The 23,120-nt window shown below is 36.2% G+C and overlaps 2 protein-coding genes and 1 non-coding gene across 5 annotated transcripts; 2 read left to right on the top strand and 1 right to left on the bottom strand.

Moving 5' to 3' along the window:
- The first annotated feature begins 8,937 nt into the window (after nt 1–8,937).
- On the top strand, nt 8,938–12,250 carry LOC106343074 (guanosine nucleotide diphosphate dissociation inhibitor 2). Its single transcript, XM_013782202.1, has 13 exons — nt 8,938–9,177; nt 9,586–9,648; nt 9,745–9,828; nt 9,913–10,020; nt 10,098–10,270; nt 10,361–10,472; nt 10,569–10,649; nt 10,752–10,814; nt 10,934–11,035; nt 11,161–11,285; nt 11,533–11,743; nt 11,820–11,894; nt 12,010–12,250. The coding sequence occupies exons 1-13, from the start codon at nt 9,091–9,093 to the stop codon at nt 12,058–12,060; spliced, it is 1,335 nt and encodes a 444-aa protein (XP_013637656.1). The 5' UTR covers nt 8,938–9,090; the 3' UTR covers nt 12,061–12,250.
- Nucleotides 12,251–16,985: 4,735 nt separating this feature from the next.
- On the top strand, nt 16,986–17,059 carry TRNAV-AAC. The gene has a single exon. It is a non-coding gene; the product is annotated as a tRNA-Val (tRNA).
- Nucleotides 17,060–17,698: 639 nt separating this feature from the next.
- Nucleotides 17,699–20,840, bottom strand: LOC106336933 (cysteine protease ATG4b). 3 transcript variants are annotated; one of them, XM_013775919.1, is made up of 10 exons: nt 20,652–20,840; nt 19,995–20,069; nt 19,664–19,894; nt 19,506–19,591; nt 19,382–19,432; nt 18,920–19,299; nt 18,658–18,796; nt 18,413–18,468; nt 18,258–18,328; nt 17,699–18,064 (listed from the first exon to the last, which is right to left on the bottom strand). In XM_013775919.1, the coding sequence occupies exons 3-10, from the start codon at nt 19,869–19,871 to the stop codon at nt 17,883–17,885; spliced, it is 1,173 nt and encodes a 390-aa protein (XP_013631373.1). In that variant the 5' UTR covers nt 19,872–19,894; nt 19,995–20,069; nt 20,652–20,840; the 3' UTR covers nt 17,699–17,882. The 3 variants fall into 3 exon arrangements, with proteins under 3 accessions (XP_013631373.1, XP_013631372.1, XP_013631371.1); XM_013775918.1 differs by having other exon boundaries at nt 19,664–19,879; XM_013775917.1 differs by having other exon boundaries at nt 19,664–20,069.
- Nucleotides 20,841–23,120: the final 2,280 nt, after the last annotated feature.

The raw sequence follows: 23,120 nt of genomic DNA, 5'->3' as shown, positions 1-23,120 counted from the left end.
TTCACAGACTCATATAGACTCTGTAACCCAAGATGGTAACTCTGAATCCATGTGTACGACGAAAGACGGTTGTTGCCGAGCACTACGTGCCAAACTATCCGTCCTAGTGTTTTCCGACCTAGGTACATGAACAATATCTGAGTTGACGAAACTTCTTCTCAAAAGCTTAATATCTTCCAGGTAGCTTTCAAATGCTGGTCATTCCTCTGGTTCTGAAACCATCTTCACCAATAGAGAACAATCCGTTGCAAACGTAACTTGAAACTGTCTTAAATTTCTCATGCATTCCATTGCCCAAATCAATGCCTCCATCTCCGAATGGAGCGGTGAAAGACATGATCTTACATTCATTGCCCCTAGTAAACCATCACACCCTGGTAATGTACTGAGCCAACCTTGCCCTGAAAATAGATCACTATCTTTCCATGAACCATCTGTGAAGCACCATCTGTGAAGCACCATCTTCCTGTGGTTCCTAAGTTAAGCCTAACTTGTACTTCCTGAGCACACCTATTGTTACTAACCTGTGCCTCAGCCCAAAGTGTGGATTCTACTTCTGCTAGTCGAAGTGTTTCCCTGGGATCAATATCAATATTACTGAATACTTTATTATTCCGACCCTTCCAAATGTACCATAATATCCATGCAAACTGATGATCCTCCATCTTTGGATTAACTCTCCAAAATAGATGGTTCATATTAGAAAAAAGATAACCAATAGGGAAAAAGTTCGGGTTTGATGGGATTTTAGATAGTGCCCAGACTTGACGAGCTGGGGGACATTCAAAAAACACATGGTTTATTGATTCCTCTGTATCGCCACACCGTGCACAACAAGTTTCTCCTTGTATTCCTCTTGCCCTTAGATTTTTCGTTACTGCTATACAAGCTGATATCAATTGCCATAAAAAATGCTTTAATTTTGGAGGACACTTCACTTTCCAACAAAAAGCATTGAGTATATCAGCATTGGGCCCATAGAATTCTGGTGGTTGTTCCTTGTCAGGATAAATCCTTTCCACTTGATACCCTGATTGTACCATGTATTTCCCATTCTTGGTGAAATGCCATCCATTCCTATCCTCCATCCGATTTCTAATCAATGGTATACTTTCAATTATTTTTGCATCGTGTGGATCCACCAAGTCGCTAATTGCCTCTAAATTCCATGTTCGGGATTCCAGATTAATGAGAGAATCCACTGTGAGTTCCGGGTAACTATTATGAAGATTTTTGTTAGCTGGTCTCGGGCGAGTGGATGGGAGTCATGGATCATTCCATACTGAAATAGATGATCATGTTCCAACCCTTTTAATTAGTCATTTACAGACTAGAGATCTAGCAGAAGTAATACTCCTCCAGCCATATGACGGGGAATATGAGCGAATCGGATGCAGGGGTGAAGCATTCCTGTAATACTGTCCTTTAAAAAACGAGAAAAAGAGAATTTGGCTTCTCAGTCAGCCGCCACAATTGCTTCCCAAGCATTGTCATATTAAAATCAGTCAAATCCTTAAAACCTAAACCACCATTATCCTTATGGACACACACTTTGTCCCATGATTTCCAATGCATACCTCTTGTACTGCCTCCAAGACTCCACCAAAATTGCGCAACAGCACCCGTTAGCTTCTTCACAGTCGTTTTCGGTAACCGATACACAGACATCACATGGTTTGGCAGAACCGTAACCACCGATTTAATAATCACCTCCTTGCCACCCTTAGTAAAAAATCTAAAAGTCCATCCATTAACCTTATTATTTAACCGATCTTGTACGAAGCCAAACACTTGTACCTTAGAACCTCCTAGGCTTTCTGGCAGGCCTAAATAAGATCTCATTCCACCTAAATTTTGAATTCCCAAAAGATCCCTCAATTCTTGACGACTATCTTCATCGATCTTGTGTCTAAATTGAATTGAGGATTTCTGGAAATTAATCTGTTGTCCAGAGACGATCTCATATTCCTTTAGAATCCTAAGTATAGTTTGACACTCTTCCTTATTTGCCTTACAGAAGAACAAGCTATCATCTGCGAATAGCAAATGAGAGATTGCAGGGCAAGCTCTTGCCACTTTCATACCAGTTAATTGTTTCATCCGCTCCGCCTTTTTGATATTTGAAATTAACGCATCCGTACACATGATAAATAAATAAGGGGACAAAGGATCCCTTGACGTAATCCCCGCTAGGGAATAATAAGACATCATGGCTGCCCATTGAGAAGCACTCTATATTGAACCGAAGAGACACACTCTCGCAATTTTAATTACAATTTTAATGTGTTTTATATTTTTGATGATTCACACCTTTTTAATATTATTTTTTATAATGATTTTGAAATAAAATTTAAATACATATTTTAGCTGTTAATATGGAATTCAAAACGATTTTTTTTAATTTTAAAACCAAATTTTCTATGGCATATTATTGTAAAAAAATATGAGGATGTTTTGTTTTTATTTCACTTTCGGTACATTTATTTTAGAAATTTTAAAAAATAAGTAAAGTTTGTTCTTCTCATAATTAATATATTATTTTTTACATAAGAGTATTTTGAAACATTTTGTACTATTGGTTTTGAATTTGATTTTAAGTTATTTTGATATAATAGTCAAATATATGATTTAGCTATTAATCCTTTTCGCATCAATTTTTTTTGAAATTAATAAAATTAGTAAAAACTAAATATATATTCTTTTTTTTTCTGATCTGCAAAATAAATATATTCATGAATAATATATTAGTCTTTCTAGATTTTGGAATAAAATACAAATGACTACTTTGTATTATAAGTACATTTGACTTATATATTACTGAGTTATTTGCTTCTAAAATTCTAATTCTAATTTATTTTTATTTATTTTGTTTTCTATTTTTTTCTAATTCTAATTTAAATTACAACTTTATAGGGAACCAAGTCGTTTGCTATGTATCATCAATTCAACAGCACTTCACGCAAGGTCCAAATGAGGGGTAATAGATTATACAAAACGTAACTCCGAGAAGAGACCAAATGAAGCTTTTATGCTTTTTCAATTTTTTCTCTCTCGTGTAACTTTGTTTGAAGGCTTTTGTCAGTAAATATGGTTAGTTTGGTGAAGATGCTAGCATAGAATGCCTTCTCGCCGCTCTTGCAGAAGTTGCATTTTTCATTGGTCTTGAAAAGAAAATGTTTCTTCAGTTTTTTTTGTCTACCCAGGTCCCGGGCTTTTGATCACAACTTAAAACACCAAATGAGCAAAACATCTTTCATGCTTTCTTTGTTGCAGTGACATTGTGGAAATGGCGAGATTACATACACATAAAGGTACGTCAGGGAAAATATATGCAGAAAGTATAGAGCCTGAGTTATCTGATTCTTTTAAAATGTGTTTTGACTTCCAAATTCGTACGCAGGGTAAACTTTGGAGCTGCCTCAGTAAATATAAAGGTATTGATTAGTGGACTGGATCCAAAAGTGATGAGTTTCAGGACAAGACAATAATTACATCTACAAATATGATGGATGGAAATTCTTTCACACATTTGATCAATAAAAAAAAAATTCCTTCAGACATCCAAAGAAGCTAAGTCAAGCCTTTATCACAATTTTGAGTGTTTTTCCTCTGCTTACTGGTTAAATCTGATTTGATTATTGCAGGTTGTGCCACACGAAAGCTAGCAGAAGAGGGCTGTGGAGGATCTGACAAGCATGTATCCAACAAACATAGTCATCTCGGTGAAGCTGATGGTGGTGGTGAAGTGACGTATGAATAGAGCTATAGAAGAAGTTTACACAAACAGAGTTCGGATGAGCCATCATCATCCAAGACAAATAAATATTTTTTTTTTAAAACAGATCATAACATTGATAAGAAAACCGGTCTACTAATATTAGAGCTCATCTTCACCAACATGATACTTCTTAGTCAACTCATAGCAAAACACATTAGTAACATTTGTCTCAAACCCCATGTTGTTAGCTTGACTAATCTGAATACCATTGTAATTATTCAATGTTACACGTGACTGTTCACGTCCTTTAGAGATTATTGAGAAGCCTAACATCGCACATATGGTCGTCGTGGAAAACGAACTTGTATTTTCCATACCTACTTGATACAACTACATCTGTGTAGATATCTTTCATTGTTTTCCTGCCTTTGCACATGTATAGTCAGATTCAAGACATAAGTAGAAGACTCGAGAAGTATAAATAAAAAGCAGAACGAACCTTCTCATCTAGGTATGAAGCAATCATAGATTCAGATGTGAACAAATATCTTCTCATCTAATATAACCCTGTCCACCCCATAAGCTCTCCTCTCCACCCTTCTTCAGGTTCCATGCTTGCCAAAAAGGGAGGACCCTGTCACAACAGTCTCCCTGAAATTACCAACCTTTAAATCAGACAGAAGCAATTGAGGGTTAGTCATGATCGAAGAGGATCTTACTGAGTTCAGAATTTTAGAAAATTGGGAGAGAAAGAGATATATCGATTCCTCTCTCCAGGTCCATATTTATAATGTATGAATAAGATGACAAACGCTTGGAATCAGGAAGGATAAGGCTGCCGATTCAGAGTTCATCTGATTGAATGCTATCATTATTGCAACCTGGAGATGTTACAGTCACTTGATCGACGACCGGAGATTTCGTCTGGAGATGCAAAGTTCGAAGCTGAGAAGAAGATGAAAACTTAAATTTCAATGGGCTGAATGTTATGTAAAAGCCCAAACGTAATTTCTCTATGATAAAAAAAAATGCAAACCAAATGCCCAGTTCAGAAAAGGCACAATCATTAGAAAACTTGAAATTTTAACCATGACACGTGTTACAATTTGCCACTCTCTCCATGGTGACGTGGCAGTAGGAGAAGGGAGAATACTCTGCTTTATTGTTATAGATATTTATTTTATTGTAATTTATGGTCATGATCTAATAACTCTTACTTATATAAATTACAGTATTCACAATGTTTGTGAAGGTTATTTGATATGTGATAAATGGATGAGATGTTAAAATTTTACGATATCATACACTTTTTCAAATTGTAGATAGGAAAAGGTAGAAAAAGTATTGGATACTTTGAACCTGATGTGATCAGTTCTTAGTGAAGATTTCAAAGAAATGATATGAAAGATAGATCAATCTATGTCCAGTTGATTCCAACACATAGATGAGAGCATGATTACTTTTTGACTATTAAAGACTTGTGGAAGTTACGTTATAATGAACTAGAAGGTTTGAAAGTCTGTCTTGAAATTGTTGTGCATATTTTTCTAAACAACATTTAGATATACATCAATACATGTGGTTTAATTAAATTTAGTTTTATGTATTTTAAAAATTAAATTAATCAAAAAATTAATTTTATAAAAAATAGTTAAAAAGATGCAAAAAGTTCAATTAAAATGTCTTAGGCTTCTCCAATAAGACTCTCTAAAAAATCTCTTAAAAGTAAAAAAAAATATTAAGAAGAAACTCTTTTAAAATTGGAGGAATTTCAATTTTACCACAAATTTGATACCACCTTTAAAATTTACTTTAGATGATAATCATTTTCATAAATATTTTAAGTTTAAGATAAAAACAAATTAATCCTCCTAAATCATTTATAAATGTTTAAGAATAATTTATAAAAAAAATTATGTAAGTTTATAAATTTAATCTCACTCCCTAAATACTAAACCCTAAAATAATATTCATTAAGCCATGATTCCAAATATTATGGTATTTTTATTTGGATCAAGGATTTGAGAGGACTTAATTTTTTTTTTTCAAATCCCCTCTTATTGTATCTGCCATTTATAAATTCTACTAGATCTCGATCCGCGCAACCGCGCGAGTTTTTGTTTTCAATTCTAAATTGGAATATATTATAATATATATGTGTCTATCAATTTTTAAAATATAATAAGTTTACGGTATATTTTTTTCATTTAATAGATTGTTTCCAACTTTCACATGTATTTGTATCTTCTTCTATATATATATTTTCGGATTATTATTTCAATATTAAAATAGTAACTATATATATAAGGATTAGTAAAATATTGTTTTATTGTCATATTCAAAAATATTGTAACATTTCAAAAATTTAGAAATTTTTTAAAAAATTAAACTTTTCGCTTCACAGATTTATATTATCGAGTAAATAATTAAACATTTAGTTTTTGTTTAATTTTTTAAATAAACCTTATAGTTTAAATTTTTTTTTCATTGGTTTAAGATAGTAAAGATTAATCATTGTTAGATAATATGATTTTTGTTATTTAAAAAAGACTCTAAATAAATTTAAAATTTAACTTCGACAAATATTTAAATAATTAACATATGGAGGTATAGTATTACAACGTTAAATTATATCAATTTTATTTATACTATCTATAAATCCAATGTATCATCTATTGTTTAAATTCAATTATTGATAGCCCAATAAAAATTTGTGGCAGGCCCAAAATTCAAATGATAAGATTAGAGATTAAATATAACATGACTTTCTAGGAATATGTCCATTAGTTCCATTTTTGAAAAAATCATACATGAATCAAGGTTGTGACTTCTGTTTTAATATATAAGATATGAAATCCAAACTTATTGGATTAGTCATTTGTAAAAATTCTCCCAAATTTCAGCCTATCGGAAAAAAGAATAGATTTTGTCAATAAAAGCTCTCAAATGAGATTTGGAGAGGTTTAGATGATATTTTATAGTGAAAAAAACAATGATCAAAATACAATCTCCTATGTTGGTATTTGAAACTTTTTTAAAAAATAAAAAAAAATTTGGTTCACATTTTTAAAAAGAAAATTAAACTGTTTGGAATGAAAATAAAAAATTTATACGAAAACTGATTTTAAAAAACTTTTATATATTTTATAAAACTATAAAGATATCCAATTATATTAATTTAAAATTTTATTTTATTTTAAATAAATATTTAAAATTTAAAATATTTTTTCAAAAACTCTAAAAAAATTTCAAAAACCAATAAAGCTAGTAACAATCTTTTTAAGATATAGTCAAATCTCAGATTTTCTTGAATTTACTCAAATCTTAATATTTTTCAAATCCTTGATTCCATAAGCCCCCTTAGTGTATTTTTGAAAACGTTTTAGCCAACATATATGGTAGAACTACGAAAAAATTACACGGAAACATACGTTTTCATTGTCAATTAACACTTACACATATTTTTTACTTGCCATGTACTTTTGTTGAGTAAATTAACCAAAACCCACTTCTAATTTAAACCTCACACTTTCTTTAAAATCTAAAATCTTTATTCATGTCACATATGGCACGGAGGCGGAAACAATAGCAGATGCGGTGGAGAATTGACTTATGGTGGTGGCACATACTAGTGGTTACATGAGTGGATTTGGTGATGGCTGAAGATCAACAAGTGTAGGATCTCATGGTGGTGGAGCTTACGGAAACGGTGAAGGAGGACCTGGAGGTGGATTAGCAGCTGGATGGTATGGAAGAGGTGGTGGAGGAGGAGCTTATGGCTGAGGTATAGCTCATAAAGGTGATCCTGTGTTAATCTCACCGGCAAAAATTCACCGGCGATTGGTGTCTACACCCAACGAAAGTTAATTCCTCTAATTCCGGCAGCTCAGTACCCAAAGCTTATGACGACGACTCCGATTTCCAAATACTTCGATGAACCGTCGCGTTGCGTCGAACAAAATAATGAAAGGTTTCAAGTTTTGTAATTTTATCTCTCGTTCGATGTTGCAAACTAAATTTCACTTATTATGTCCACATCTATCTACTCAAGATAATAACCACTCTTTTTGGCATTTGTTTGTGAAATGAATCTTAAGTCATGAAAGGAAGCTTTCTCAAGCTTATAGACTTTGTGTGGAAACATGGAGAAGTATGGTCTTATGGTGGTGGTGAAAGAGGAAGAGCTGGAGGTGAAACCGTGGAGGTGGATCAGAAGTCGAAAGGTAAGTACAAGGTGACTGTGGAGGAGCTAATGGCGGAAGTGGAGCTTTTGGAGGTGGATATAAAAGTTGTGGTGATTAAAGAAGTGGTTAGCGGTCATGTAGGCAGTGGAGGAGGTTATGGTGGACGTAGAGGAGGAAGTGGATCTTATGGAAGTGGATATGGAAGTTGTGGTGGTGAAATAAGTGGTTAGCGGTCATGGAAGCGTGGAGGGTCTTGTGGTGGTGGTTGGATGCGTATTGTTGTGGTTTCATGACCATATCTTCTATGCTCTTCTATGAATATTGCGAGAAAGGCATTTATGGAAGAGAAAAGTCAAATAGTACACATCAAGTAAAGTGCCTAAATATATTAAAGGTCTGTGACAAAATAACATTTTACGTAATTCACTCTTGAAATAATCAATTTCTTTTTAAAATTTTGAGTGGAACACGTGTATTGTGTTTATTAACTTGATAATATAAAAATAAATCAAATACAATTAGATAATCAAAATATTAGTATTTTAGTTTTTAAGAGATTTATATAGTTTTTCATGAATGCTGATATTTCTTTCTTTTCTTTTCTTTTTTGCTAAAAGCTCAATTTTTTTTTTGCTTTTCGTATACTTTTTAAAGATACTTTGAGTTTAGTGTACATTTTTAAAAATAAAGCCACATATTTAGCATTCTAGAAATTTAATAACTGTAAAGGTAAATGTCAAAACACAAAACATAATATTATTATGCTTTACCAAGGTTTTATACCTTTAGAGTTTCTTATCGTTTTGAATCCCCCCATTTTTTATGTAAGAAAATTAAGTGATTCAAGAAAAATGTATCAAGGTTACTCGCATTTATATTTACACTGTTAAAATATATACATTATTTTAATTTTTTAACAAATGGGACAAATCCAATTGAAATAAATTAAAAAAGTTTACTGTCATGGAATTTCTATTGGCTAGCGCATGATTACAGGATTTCACTGTTAGTCCTTATATCATATTCAATTTGGCGATTAGGCCCATTAGAAACCAGATTACAAATTCCACCGCCTACAAGCTAGGCATCATCTATTTTCTTAAGGAGTCTAAATAGACCTCGTCGTCCGTCACTGATCTCCCAACTCATCTCTGCCTGCTCTTCTCGGCGAGACTTTCGGGATCAATCATGGATGAAGAGTACGAGGTTATTGTTCTCGGCACCGGTCTCAAGGAGTGTATCCTCAGCGGTCTCCTCTCCGTCGATGGCGTCAAGGTCCTCTCTCGATCCCTCTTCCCTCGTAGCTTTTTGATTCATGATCTGGTTTGCGTTGATCCGGATTAGAATCTCTAATTTTAATTTGGTATATATGATGATCGGATCTCAAAATCAGATGAGATCTCCGATTGTATCATTTGTATTAGGGTTGATTGATGAATTCAAATGTATAATCCGGTTTAGTATAAACTGTATAATCCGGTTTAGTATAAACCAAACTGGTTATATAATACGACTTGATATATGTTTGGTTTATGATTTCTTTGGAGATGGGGAGACTTTGTTGTTATGTGATTGCTCACATGAGTTTTCTTGGATCTGATAAGCTTTATTGTTTTGCAAAGGTATTGGTTTTGGTGGTAGACTGATGAGAAGTGTTGTTTTTTGTGGATATTTAATGAGTAGGTACTTCACATGGACAGGAATGATTACTATGGTGGAGAATCTACATCTCTTAACCTCAACCAGGTTCTTCTTTCTCAGCTTTTTTTTTATAGGTTTTGTGGTGGTTTTATCAGCAGTTACTTTTATTATACGGGTGATTTTTGTTTATTTCATTTGCAGCTTTGGAAGAAGTTCAGGGGAGAAGACAAGGCTCCTGAACATTTAGGTGCTAGCAGGGACTACAACGTTGACATGATGCCTAAGGTATTCTTGTTGGTGCCATTCACTTTCTTTCGTGCTGATTAAATTATATTTAAAGACTCACACTACTTCATTGTGATTGGCCAGTTTATGATGGGAAATGGCAAGCTTGTTCGTACCCTTATTCACACAGACGTTACAAAGTACTTGTCTTTTAAAGCTGTTGATGGAAGCTACGTGTTTGTTAAAGGGAAGGTACAAGCTTTTCATTGATGTATAGGTTGCAGTTTTTTACAGAAAGTCATTTTGCTGATAACTCTACTATCACACAGGTTCAAAAGGTGCCAGTGACTCCTATGGAGGCCCTGAAGTCTCCTCTCATGGGTATATTTGAGAAACGTCGAGCTGGCAAGTTTTTCAGTTATGTTCAGGATTACGACGAGAAGGACCCGAAGACACACAACGGAATGGATTTGACCAGACTTACAACAAAGGAACTGATTGCGTAAGCTGATTCCCTAATCCCTTCTAAGCTTGATTCTGGTTTTAATGAGTTTGTATTAAGATTTTAACCATTTAGATAACATTTCTGCAGGAAGTTTGGTCTTGATGATAACACTGTTGACTTTATTGGTCACGCAGTGGCACTTCACACCAATGACCAGCATCTCAATCAACCAGCCTTGGATACTGTAATGAGAATGAAGGTAAAGTTTTGTCAGACTTGTCTCCCTTTTTTTAATAGTTCTATGTTTAGTTCTGAAGGAGTTAAGCTGACATTCACGCTTTAAATGGTTGGCTAGCTCTATGCGGAGTCTCTTGCACGTTTCCAAGGAACCTCTCCATATATTTATCCTCTCTATGGGTTGGGAGAACTCCCTCAGGTTTATCTCTCCCTCTGATATTTGCCTTGGTTGCATGAATTTTCCTGATGATTAATTTCTTGATTCTTTTATGACTCTTCTCTATATCATCTCCTTGTTTAGGCATTTGCACGACTTAGTGCTGTCTATGGTGGCACTTATATGTTGAACAAACCTGAGTGCAAGGTATCTCTCTTCCTCCTTTTTATACCATCTTTGTGTTTTTTTTTTCTTGTGGTCAAGTGTGTGAGAAGGGTGTGAGATGTAGAATAGACTCATATAAATCACTGTTAATATTATGGCAGGTGGAGTTTGATGAGGAAGGAAAGGTTATTGGTGTAACATCTGAGGGAGAGACTGCTAGATGCAAAAAGATTGTGTGTGACCCTTCCTACCTACCAAACAAGGTATTATTAGCATTTTCAAAGCATCGATTATGATTTAAGCTTGTCCTTCCTTTTTTTCTGGTTAGTGGTTATTTGCATTGTGTATGGAATGTTTCATGATACGATGAGTAATCACATTCAAACAGGTTAGAAAGATCGGCAGAGTTGCTCGGGCCATTGCTATTATGAGCCACCCTATTCCAAACACCAATGACTCTCACTCAGTACAAGTCATCATACCTCAGAAGCAGTTGGCCCGTAAATCAGACATGTAAGTTTCTTTTGTATTTTGCTTTTTTAATGTTTTGTGATGCCTAAGCTCCATGTCAATACCATATTGCATATGTTCGTAAGCTTGCTATAAGATTATCTTTCTTTCATATAGTTGGAAACCCTCTTTTGACCACAACTTGATTGCACATCCACGCACAGACATTTTATGTTTTGCCATTTGTTACCATTCTCTTTATTTATCTCTGTTGGTTCTGATATTCTAAGAGGTCTCTACACACTGACAGGTATGTTTTCTGCTGTTCGTACTCCCACAACGTTGCTCCCAAGGGAAAGTTTATCGCATTTGTGTCGACAGATGCAGAGACTGATAACCCTCAAACTGAACTAAAGGCTGGAATTGATCTATTGGGCCCTGTTGATGAGATATTCTTTGACGTGTATGATAGATACGAGCCTGTCAACGAGCCGGCTCTGGACAACTGCTTTATATCAACGGTAAGCTGAGACCCATCTCTAGTTTCTGTATCAGTTGCCTGCTTTAAGTATTAAACGCTTTCATTGGTGATTACAGAGCTATGATGCTACAACACACTTTGAGACAACTGTTGCTGATGTGTTGAACATGTATACTCTTATCACTGGAAAGGTAAACGTTCTGAAATTCCCTACGGATGTATATGTTGAGGTCATGTAAAGAAAAAACTTTGGTTTCCTTTACATCTTTCACATCAATTTTGTGTTCTTAATGTCTTGTGTTGCAGCAACTGGACCTAAGTGTTGATCTGAGTGCAGCAAATACTGAAGAGGAATGAGGAACCACAAAGAACCGGTGGTTCGTGCTCTCGAGTTGTGGTTTCGACTCTTGCTTTTGTGTCCTTTTTTTCATTATTGTTCGTTTTTTCGGTTTGAAGACCAAACATACAGATGCTCATGTCTAGTTCCCTTTACTGTTGAATTCCCGGTTAAGATATAACGAAGATCTTTAAGACTTGTTTACCTCTACTTTGTGTTTACTTACTAGGGAAAATTCCTTTGCTAAAATAATATACGAACTATTTAGGCTTCCCAATTAATACACAGACTAAATTTTGTTACCCATAAAATACATCAATTTTGACGGCGTTAACTCTGTTTAACAGAATATTAAGAAGACAGTTAATTTTTTAATCAGTGTTTGAGCGGTGAAAAACTCGGGTATTTTCATAAAATTTCCAAATCGATTGAGACCAAACCCTAATTTCATCTAGCTCCAAATCGATTAAGAACCCTAATTTATTCGAATTCTCTTTTTCTCGAAACTGTGTTCTTCTTCTTCTGTCGCTTTGATCTCCATGTTTTGAGAGAGACAAAGAAGATGAGGTGATTTCGTTTTCTCGAAATTGTGGTCTTTTGACTCTTTAGAACATGTCGCTTTGAATTTGCTTTGATCCTAATTCCTTACTTTGATTGTAGTGAACAAGGGGTAATGAAGATTTCTTTACACTATGGAGGCATAATGGAGCACAAAGATAACAATTTTTTTCTATCGGGGAGGATTTGTCAACAAAGATATTGTTATCGATCCGGTTTACATGACATGGTCAATGTTTGAAGGCTTCTGTGAAGACAATGGGTCAAGTGGGTCAGTGAAACATGTTTGGTACAAGCTTCCACAAGAAACTATGGATTTGGTGAGAGCGATTTCCGAACTCACTTCAGATTCGTCTATTAATCAGATGTGTAGTGAAGCTATGAAAGTAGGTGGGGTCGATATTTACATTGAGCAAAACAGAGGTGAAGAAGAAAGGATTGATGAAGAAGTACAGAATGATGGTGAAGAAGAAAGAGGTGAAGAAGACAGAAGTGAAGAAGACAGAGATGATTAGAGTCACAACAATGGAGAACAGTCAAATGCTGGTGATGAGGCAGAAGAAGAAATCATCGAAGAAGGAGGAGAAGATATTCCATTTCAGTCACTCTTTGAAGATATTCGGGATGAAGAAGTTAGAGGTGAAGCTAATGATGATGAGGAAGTTAGAGGTGGAGCTAATGATGATGAAGAAGAAGAATCTGAGAGACAGTTAAGGGATGTTGAACATCCGGCTCCTGCTGTTCACACTGACAATGAATGGGAAGACTTCAATCGACAGGAAAAGGTCATTTTGAGAACAAGATACAGAAATGAGAAGCCTCCTTACCTGTGGTTAATGCAGACTTTCAAGAGTGGGGAGGAGTTCAAAGATCAGCTGCTGCGCTATGTTCTGAAGACAAACTACGATGTGAAGCTATGTAGATGGGAGAAAACGAAGTTAGGAGCCATTTGCCCAAAAGACAAATGCAAGTGGAAGATTTATTGCTCAGTTGAGAAGCCAAACGGGAAGTGGATGGTGAAATCTTATGTTGATGGACATAACCATATGAAGAGTAGCAAAGCGAGGATGTTGAAGCAGGGTACAATTGCAAGGTTGTATAAGGATGAAGCAAGAATAAGGCCTGGTATTAAGCAAGGATGAGATAATGATGAGGTACAATCTCTCAGTTTCTAAATGGATATGCACGAAAGTAAGAAGAATGGCTCTAGACTTGGTTATAGAAACTCAGAGGGAACAATTCACCAAACTGTGGGATTACGAGAAGGAGCTTCAGCGTTCAAATGAAAATACGAAGACTGAGATTGTGACTATTCCTCGTGAAGATGACAAGTTCGTGTTTGATAGATTCTACATTTTCTTTGAGAATCTTAGGAGCACATGGAAGCGTTGTTGCCGGCCTATTATAGGACTTGATGGGGCGTTTATGAAATGAGAGTTAAAAGGGGAGATTCTTGCAGCTGTTGGACGAGATGCGGATAATAGGATTTATCCTATTGCGTGGGCAATAGTTAGAGTCGAAGATAATGCTTCATGGGCTTGGTTTGTTGATAAGTTGAAGTCTGATTTTGATTTGGGGTTAGGAAATGGATTCACTATCATATCTGACAAGCAGAAAGGTTTGATAAATGCTGTTGCAGACCTTCTTCCCGGCGCAGAGCATAGACATTGTGATAGACATATTTTTGCTAATTGGAAGAAGGTTTATGGACAGTCAGAGTATGAGGATTACTTCTGAGCAATTGCATACAGCTTCACTCGAGGTGATTATCATTACAATATGCACGCTTTAGAAGTGTTCGATGCAGCAGCACATGAGGACTTGCTGAAAACAGAACCGAAGAAATGGTGTAGAGCGTTTTTCAGTCCACATGCACGATGCGAGGATGTGTGTAACAACCTCTCAGAAAGCTTCAACTGAACAATCAGGGAAGCTCGTAAGTTTCCATTGATTAACATGCTTGAGGAGATTAGGAGACTTGCAATGAAGCGTAACTCTAGAAGGCGTGACAAAACAAGTGGTTGTTCAAGTCCATTTTCACCAAACATCATGGAGATTTTTGAGCAAAACCGCAAGCAAGTAAACATCGCACGGTCATTAAAAGAAGTGAAAGCTTGTATGAAGTCACTGAGTTTGACTGTAGCTACTTGGTATGTCTTCCACAACAGCATTGTGCTTGTAATCGATGGGACATCATGGGAATACCTTGCCAGCATGCTATTTATGTCATCAATGAGCATAACAAGGAACCTGCAGAGTGAGTACCTTAACTTCTCTATCATTTGTATTATGGGATTTGTTTGTTTTATATATGTTCTAACTCTCTCTCACTCTCTCTCTCTCTCTCTTTGTAGCTATGTTGATAGTTACTATCTGACATCAAGGTGGCAAGACACTTATGAAAACAACATAAAACATGTCAACGGTCAGAGATTGTGGGAGAAGACGGGTAAAGAAACTGTACAAATCCCTGAAAAAATTAGAATGCCAGGACGTCCGAAAAATTATGATAGGATCAAGGAGGCACATGAGTCAAAGACAAATCCAACAAAGGTCACAAGAGAAGGAAGAAGGATGACATGTAGCAACTGTAAGAAAACAGGTCATAACTGTGGAACTTGTACTCTACAAGCTGCTCCTGAACTTCCTAAACGCAAAAGAGGACGACCAAAAAAGACCCCGGTTAGTTACAAGTTGATTTGCATATGTGAAGCTTGTTTATTGATGTGTATGTTAATTCATATATGCTTTTCTTTATGGAGCATTCAAAATGCACCGAAGAGGAGGAGGAATGCTAAAAGCCAGTCCACACCAAATCCGGTCAGCACATAGCCTTCTGTTGATCCACAACCTTCAACTGCTCCACAGCTTTCAAATGCTCCAGCTGCTAGAGGACGTGGCCGTCCCTGGGGACGAGGGAGAGGGTGTGGTCGCGGTCGCGGACGTGAGCGTGAGCCTCCTGTGCCAAGAGAGTCTGGTTGCTATATTGGTCCTCACTTTGGTCGTGTATTTGATGTATGGGGGCCTACTGTTGTGAGTGATCAGAATTCACAAGGCTCTCAACAACAACCTCAAGACTCTTAGGCTCTATCTCTTTGTTATCCTCTTGTATTGTACTTTTCTCACTTCTAAAACTCTGTAGGATGATCTTCTTTTGGTTGGATGTTTTCTTAAACTTCATCACCTTATGTCACTTCTCTTTAAGATTATCTATGTTATGCTTGCTTTATTTAAGAAAGAAGACGGGAAGAAGACACAAAATATAACAACAACTAACATAAACTTCATTGATGAAACATGACAAACCGAAACACTCCAACACACATCCATTGTTAATACAAACCAAAACACACAACACACATCCATTGAAAATACAAACCGAAACAGAAACACAAATCCTAATGAGAGATGACAACAAAAGACACAAACCATAACTACTTCTTCACCATGATAACGGCCATAATGATTATGATAACAATGAAGCCTCCACACGAAAGACCAATGAATTGCCTTAGTAATTTCTCTTTTTCAACTGATGTTATAAGTGCAATTTCAAGTTTCTCTTTCTCCTCTGCGAGTCTGTTCCCTTCCTCCAACAGCAATGCAGTTGAATCTCCACCTGGGGCTTCTTGAGAAGTTGTCCTAAGCAACTGTTTAAGATTTTTTATTTCTCCTCTCTGACGATCCATCACGCATTCATTTTGCTCCTCCTTATCAACCCAATCGACGAGCCCATGAGAATCACACAACCAAAACCTTCGACCCGGATTGTCATCTGTCCATGCCTTCGCCGTACTCATTCGTTTCTTCCAGTAGCATAAGGGACCGTCGAACTTCTTCTTATAGGATGACCTTGCACTTGAACTCAACCCTTCACTCTTAGCCATTGATTTGGGGATTTCTGAGAAAAATAAGAGAAGAACGAAATTAGGGTTTGTTCTCAATTGATTTGGGAATTTTTATGAAGGAACCGAGTTTTTACCAGCTTAAGCACGTGTTCAGTTAAGTAATTAACATCGTCTTAATACTCTGCTAAACATAGTTAACGCCGTCAAAATTGAAGTGTGAAACCTCCAAAATTCAAAAGTTGATGTATTTTATGGGTAACGAATTTAGTCTGTGTATTAATTGGGAAGCCTAAATAGTTCGTGTATTATTTTAGCAAAAGAAATTTAGTCTATGTATTTTTAAGGAATTTTTCCTATTTATTATTCTCGTTATTACTTTTTAGAATGTACTAATCGCGTATATGAATTTAGTGATGGAATAATTAAGCAAAACTTTAACGAGAATGAATCACCTTGATTCGGTTTGATTTAAATTAATCTGAGAATACGGAATGGAAGTGAATATGTAATTAAAAATTGGTTTTCAACTTTGTTCAAATGGTTTCGTGGTGTAGTTGGTTATCACGTCAGTCTAACACACTGAAGGTCTCCGGTTCGAACCCGGGCGAAGCCATTTATTGCCTTTTTCCCAATAAGTTCAAAATGTTAAAATTTTGTAAAAAGTAACGTCGTTGCCAGGTATAAAGATAAAATACTGTTTCTACGGAAAATACCATTTATGGGTATTTCAATCGAGATACCTGAATGTGGTATGAACTCTTTCGCTTGCTCTTGAATCAATTGGAATGGAATGAGAAATTATGACTTGAACTATTGATCGGGCGTGTAGAAATATGACTTTATTTGTAACATTGGAATTCACAACCAAATGTGGTCACCCGCGTGACAGGCGGGAATACTTACCACTATACTACAACGAACTTATTGATGTTTTTTCATGAGTGTCTACATTTAATATAACACTTGGAGCAAAAAAATCAAAGACTACGGTTAGTACTAATCCAAATATAGTTTCATTTTTCTTTATAGAAGTAGTAAAAAACATATTTTGCTTCGGTATCAAATTCAAGTATGATGACTACATTTTCATCATAGGTTTTGTAACTTGTAAGTTGTACCTGAATGTGTCCTCCTTTGGATCTTGTACTCTTCTCTGTCTAATCGGTCTTTGTCCTCTGTTTTTTATTTTACTCTTTCCCTCCTCTGTTTTGGAGTGGTAACTTGATTCCTTTGCCTGTTGGCTTTATGATAATTCAGCGTTTAAAAAAATGTCAAGATTCTTCGACGTGGCTGATCATTATCAGTGTTTATTTTATTTTGTTATAGCACAACATCAAATCTTAGTATCCAAGTAGAAAGAATGGTGTGTTTTGAGACGTAAACTGAGATAATTCGGACAAAGTTACAAAATGAAGACGAATGACTAGTGAAATTGTTCAAAGTAATTGCCAGTCATCTTCATGCTCCTCACCAGATATCTCTGTAGATGATGCCACAGAGCGGGTTTCTGCAATCCCACGCTCACCACCTCTGTGAGATTGAGTCACCGTGAACAATGGAGCGCCGTTGGCGTCTCCTGCTAGCTTCGTTGCTCGTATACAAAAATCATCAAAATCATCTGTTTACCAAAGTAGTAGCAAGTGATATCAGCAAAAAAAAAACTAAATAAACCGGTATTGAGTATAGTGTAACCAAACCAAAAAAAAATTAGAATTGAGTTGTTAATACTGGTTTCAGTTTCTATAAGAACGATTAAAAATTTATTGAACCGACACTAAACCGTATCACTAGAAACCAGTACAAGTACAGACCTTTGTCCCGGCAATAGAATCCAAGAGCTAGGGACGGGTCTAGCGACTCCAACGGAACATAACGAAGAGTACTGCAGCAGGTAGGTAGGATAAATAACTAGTGAGAACCATGTAGAGACAGAACTAAATGAGGCTAAAATGATCAATTAACTCACTTGCAATGGTAAGACGATGTGTCAGCATCTTTAGTTTCTTTGTTCACTGTCACTACCTACCAACCATTACCGATAAGAGGCTTAATCAGTGACACCAAAATGTGAGATCAAGCACATGGATGATTAATATCAGTCCCCAAACCAATTAGAGAGTAGATATATTAGTGCGACAGAGACAATATAATAATATCATGAATCAGAGCATGTCACATCAGAGTATTTTAAGTATTTCAGATCAAGAAAACCTGTTGAACATCGTGTGGATCAAGGTAGAAACCTTTGTCTTCTTGAACTCCAACTATGTAAGTCGATGCACCTGGTTTGCCTCCCAAAATTCCCAGGCTTTGAGGGAAAGCGAAAGTAGCTATCAAAGATGGAATGTACCTGAAAACAAATTTAAAACGTTTTAGAAAGATACCAATGATTGCATAGCCAAAATTTCATAATAAGTTACTCCTGCACACAAACTCTATTACCATAACGATCAAATTTGATAACGTCACAAACCTTGGGTTCACTTTGTCAAGTCCAAGAACCAGTGGGACCAAGAGAAGAACTGAAGCCCATTCAGTTTCTCCTTCTGAATATTCCAAACAAGTTTTGGTGACATCTTCTATACAGAGAATTGGAGCTCCACCTCTCTCTCCATCTTCGCTGCCAGAAACGATATGAACAGCCATGGAACACGAACAGTGTTCAACATCAGTTTCTTCTCTTTTCTTCCTGGCTAATGACTCCCATGATCTACAAACAGCATATGGTCCTACCCATGACCCAGCAGCCAAGCCATAAGATTCTCCGGCTAGTATAAGATTGTGAATGGAGAACGCCGAAGCCCCAGAATCACCAAAAAGTTCTAAGATCTCTAAGTATTCCTCTTCAGACGGCTGCATCATCAAACCCCACAAGCTCAATATAGTATTGTATATTCAGTTACTAAGACACAGGCTCGAAAACACAACAACTAACCTCAGATTCCTTTTTCCTCCAAGACCTTCCCAGCCTTTGAAATAGCAATGCCTGTTAAAGATAGATCGCATAAGAGAATGTGTAACCTCAAGCTAAAAGATTAAAACTAATCACAAAAGCAGACCTGTGCAAAGAGCATTTGTCCGCTTCGAAGCATACAACCCCATCCAACATCACTAGTATACGTTGTCTCTCCAATAGGCTCAAAACCTGTAAAAAAAAAAAAAAATGAGATTTCTGTGAACACTTAACGCTAGCTTGATTTGAAGTGAATCTACAAACCTCTACGATATGTTATTAATATCAAGGACGAAAAGTCTTGTCTGAAAGCATCCAATACACTGCCAGCATCTGCTTCTTCTGAGGATTCAGCTTCTGAGATTTTATAACAGACACCCAGTAGCCATATCTCACTTGTAGTGCTGGGAATACCGGTCCTACTCGGCCCTAAAACACGATCTTGAAACCTCCTAATCGCCCCACTAGCCATAGAAGAAGCTGTGTTTACAATTACTGTCCAACCGTTAAGTGTGGATCTATCACGTTTCTCATCTGCGGTTGATGATGAAGAACATTTTGAAGGAAGAAATCTATCACACATAGCCTTCATTACCTAGACGTAAAGACCCAAATGCAACATGTCTTGTCTCATATAAGAAAATCAACCCCAGAGAATCTACCTTTTTGTCTGCAATAAGAAGGATTGAGAGATTAAAAAAAAAAATGCATCAGGATAACTCTGAAGTCTGTAAAAGTCAGATAAAGCACAGACATTTAGAACCTAGAGCCAGACTGATGTAAAAGCAAGCATAAACTCACTCCTCAAAAATCAGAAAAGAACAGGTTCATATCAGCCATAGAGAATCTAATGAACACAACGATTAAGATAAAAGCCATAAATGCATATCGTAGCTAGTTATTGAACACATAGAGAATCTAATGAACACAAGCAATCAGAGAGAATCTAATGAGAACATCAACAGGTTAATACTCGATTCCGATATGTACAGACATCATGTTGAGAAACTACACAGCACTAATCGAAATTTGAAAATCAGATCATGCAATCGACCAACACAAGAGACCTCTAGATCACTTTCGCCTCGCGGATCTACAGTAATCACAATTGCGTATTGGCAACTCCTTCCTTGTGTATACCACAATACACACAAGAGTAGGAGCTATAGGTTAACCAGAAAGCATATGCACAATTCGAGGAACGAGATTGGGACAAGTTTCGAATTCGTAGCAGAATATAAAGGAGGATCACCTGATGAAACCAAATCGAATCGATCAGGCTGACTAGGTATGAAGGAGATGAGACCTCCGGTGACGAAGAATAAGAATCAACGGAGACGAAGAATAGAATAGAAGAAGTTTGAATTGGGGAAGATCGATTTCCTGTTTTTAGGGAAAATATAAAGTTTCGTGTTCTCTTTTTTTTTCCTACGTAATTATCTTTTGCTTCGAATCTGAATGATAAACTTAAATTTAATTATTAATTAAATGGTGCATTACCATACTCTCAGAAAATAATTAAATCTAAGTTAAGGACTTATGCATATTTTTTTGTATAGTTATGGCCGAATAAACGTGAATGCGACTACGGACTACCTAACAGTATTATTATCTCCTGGGCATATCATACGAAACTCGAAACCGGACCCGAATCGAAAAACTGAGACCAAAACCTGATCAAAAATCTGAATAGTTCCTATATTTCTAAATCCGAAAAACAGAAACCGAACCGGGACCGATTCGAGAACCGAATGGATATCCGAATTTTTTGAATATATTAAAAATATTAATTATTTTTAATTTAGCGTATATAAAATACAATTTATAAATAAAAATATCTAAAAAAAATCGAACTAGAATATTTTCGGATTTTTTCGGTGTTTTGGGCTTTAAACACGAATCAAACCCGATTTATTTATAATATGGTTCCACTTTGGGTTTTATAAAAAATAGAAATCTGGTATTACCCGAACTGAAACGATCCAAAAAATATCCGGTTCCTAAATGGTTTCTAAACATCTCAACCCGAATAACCCGAAAACCGAATAAATCAAACCGATCCGAACCGAAAACCCGAATGCCCATCAACTAAAGCCCCCTCCATTCTAAAGACTAGGGGCGGAGCCCCGCGCAAGCGCGGGGACGTTAGCATAACCGAGATTGTGGAATTACAAAGTGTTGATGGTGATGGTTTGTAGAGTTTGAGTATACATGTAAGGGTTGTAGAAGTGTTAGGAGTTGCTTTAAGAGAAGAGGATTGGTGTATTTTTATTATTATGCTTAGTGCAGATGTGGAAAATTATTCGGTGGGAAAAAATTATTGATTTAGAAGAAAACGTAGCATTGAAAACATGAAACAGAAAAAATCTTGAAATGTCTTGAAGAAGCAATGCATAGCAACTGAGAAATATAAAGAAACGGAAGCAGAGTTTGGTTCACATTGTTTTCATTTGAAAACATTACTCAGTTGAGTATTTGGGACCATCTTTGTCCGCTTCATTTGCTGACGTATAGGTGGCAGCAGCGAAAGTTGATGATTCCCCATATTCCATTTTTCCTTTTTTTTTTCCATTGATGGTTAAAATCTGTAGAGTGATGTATAAGTTATGTAAAAAATATGAGACATATGTAAACATTTAGATTAGTTAATACTATAATACCTCCTTGTTTGGAAATGGCGCTCATTCCAGAGACGGTGAAGGTAGGGCCGTCGTCTGTTAAATTGTCTGTCGTCACATTTAAATGATAAATAAATTTTTGGCCTTCAAGTTCTGCAATACATTTTGGGAGTCTATTGCATAGACGACGATTCACCTGAAGTACGGTATTGGTTTTAGTGAGTTTTAGAGTTTGAAGAAAAGGTGGATTGTAAGAAATGAAACCTCATCATCAAGTAGAGTTGCTGCATCTTGTTTAGTAAGCTTCATCATCTCCTTGTCGAGCACCAAGAAAGTGGCATAATTTTCACCATCATCGACCAATAATTCAACCTTGTACCTGTATTAGACAATCATATGTATGATCAGAATCTAGAAAAGACTGTCTGTTTTATGGAAAGGCATTGTTAGTTTCTAACCTCACAACAGTGGTGGCATTGGTATCATGACACTGGTCGCAGGGGTGAGATGTGGCTGAGTTTCCAATTTCTTTCCCGCAGTGAGTGCAAGAGACATAGTACCAGCCCTTTTGTGCGACAACCTCAACAATCTGAGCTATGCAAGTAAAATAAGCTTCTTGTGTAATAAGAGACTGTGAATATGAAGCTCCATTTATTAAAATATGAAAAGATTCAGAGATTTAAGACGTTGGTGACAGTGTATTACAAACCTGGCTAGAAGAGTTGGAGAGGAACTTGCTGAGATCTCCCGTTGGGCTAAGTTCTTTGGTAGTGATCACTGTTTCTGCGTTGAGACTTGGTAAGTCCTCTCCTACTGCATCGCTAAGACTGGAGTCAATGCTGTGACCACCATAACAGACTGTGCTCTTTACCAAAAGCAGTTTGAACCAAAAATTTTAAAAGATCTTACGAACCTCCAAAGATTTTCGGATTCACAGTTGTGACCACCATAACAGACTGTGCTCTTTCGCCTGACCTGATGAGTCCCCGAAAGGTTGCCGCTGCTTCATCCCATAAGGACAGATACACCACAACATTACTGCAATAAAGTTGTTTCAATGACGATGCCACGTTCATAAAAGTTTTTCAGATAAGTTTTTGTTA

The sequence above is a fragment of the Brassica oleracea genome, chromosome C4 (assembly GCF_000695525.1).
Source record: "Brassica oleracea var. oleracea cultivar TO1000 chromosome C4, BOL, whole genome shotgun sequence".
NCBI classification, from domain to species: domain Eukaryota; kingdom Viridiplantae; phylum Streptophyta; class Magnoliopsida; order Brassicales; family Brassicaceae; genus Brassica; species Brassica oleracea.
The sequence above is the reverse complement of the archived record's forward strand: the minus strand, read 5'-3'. Positions and strand labels throughout refer to the sequence as shown.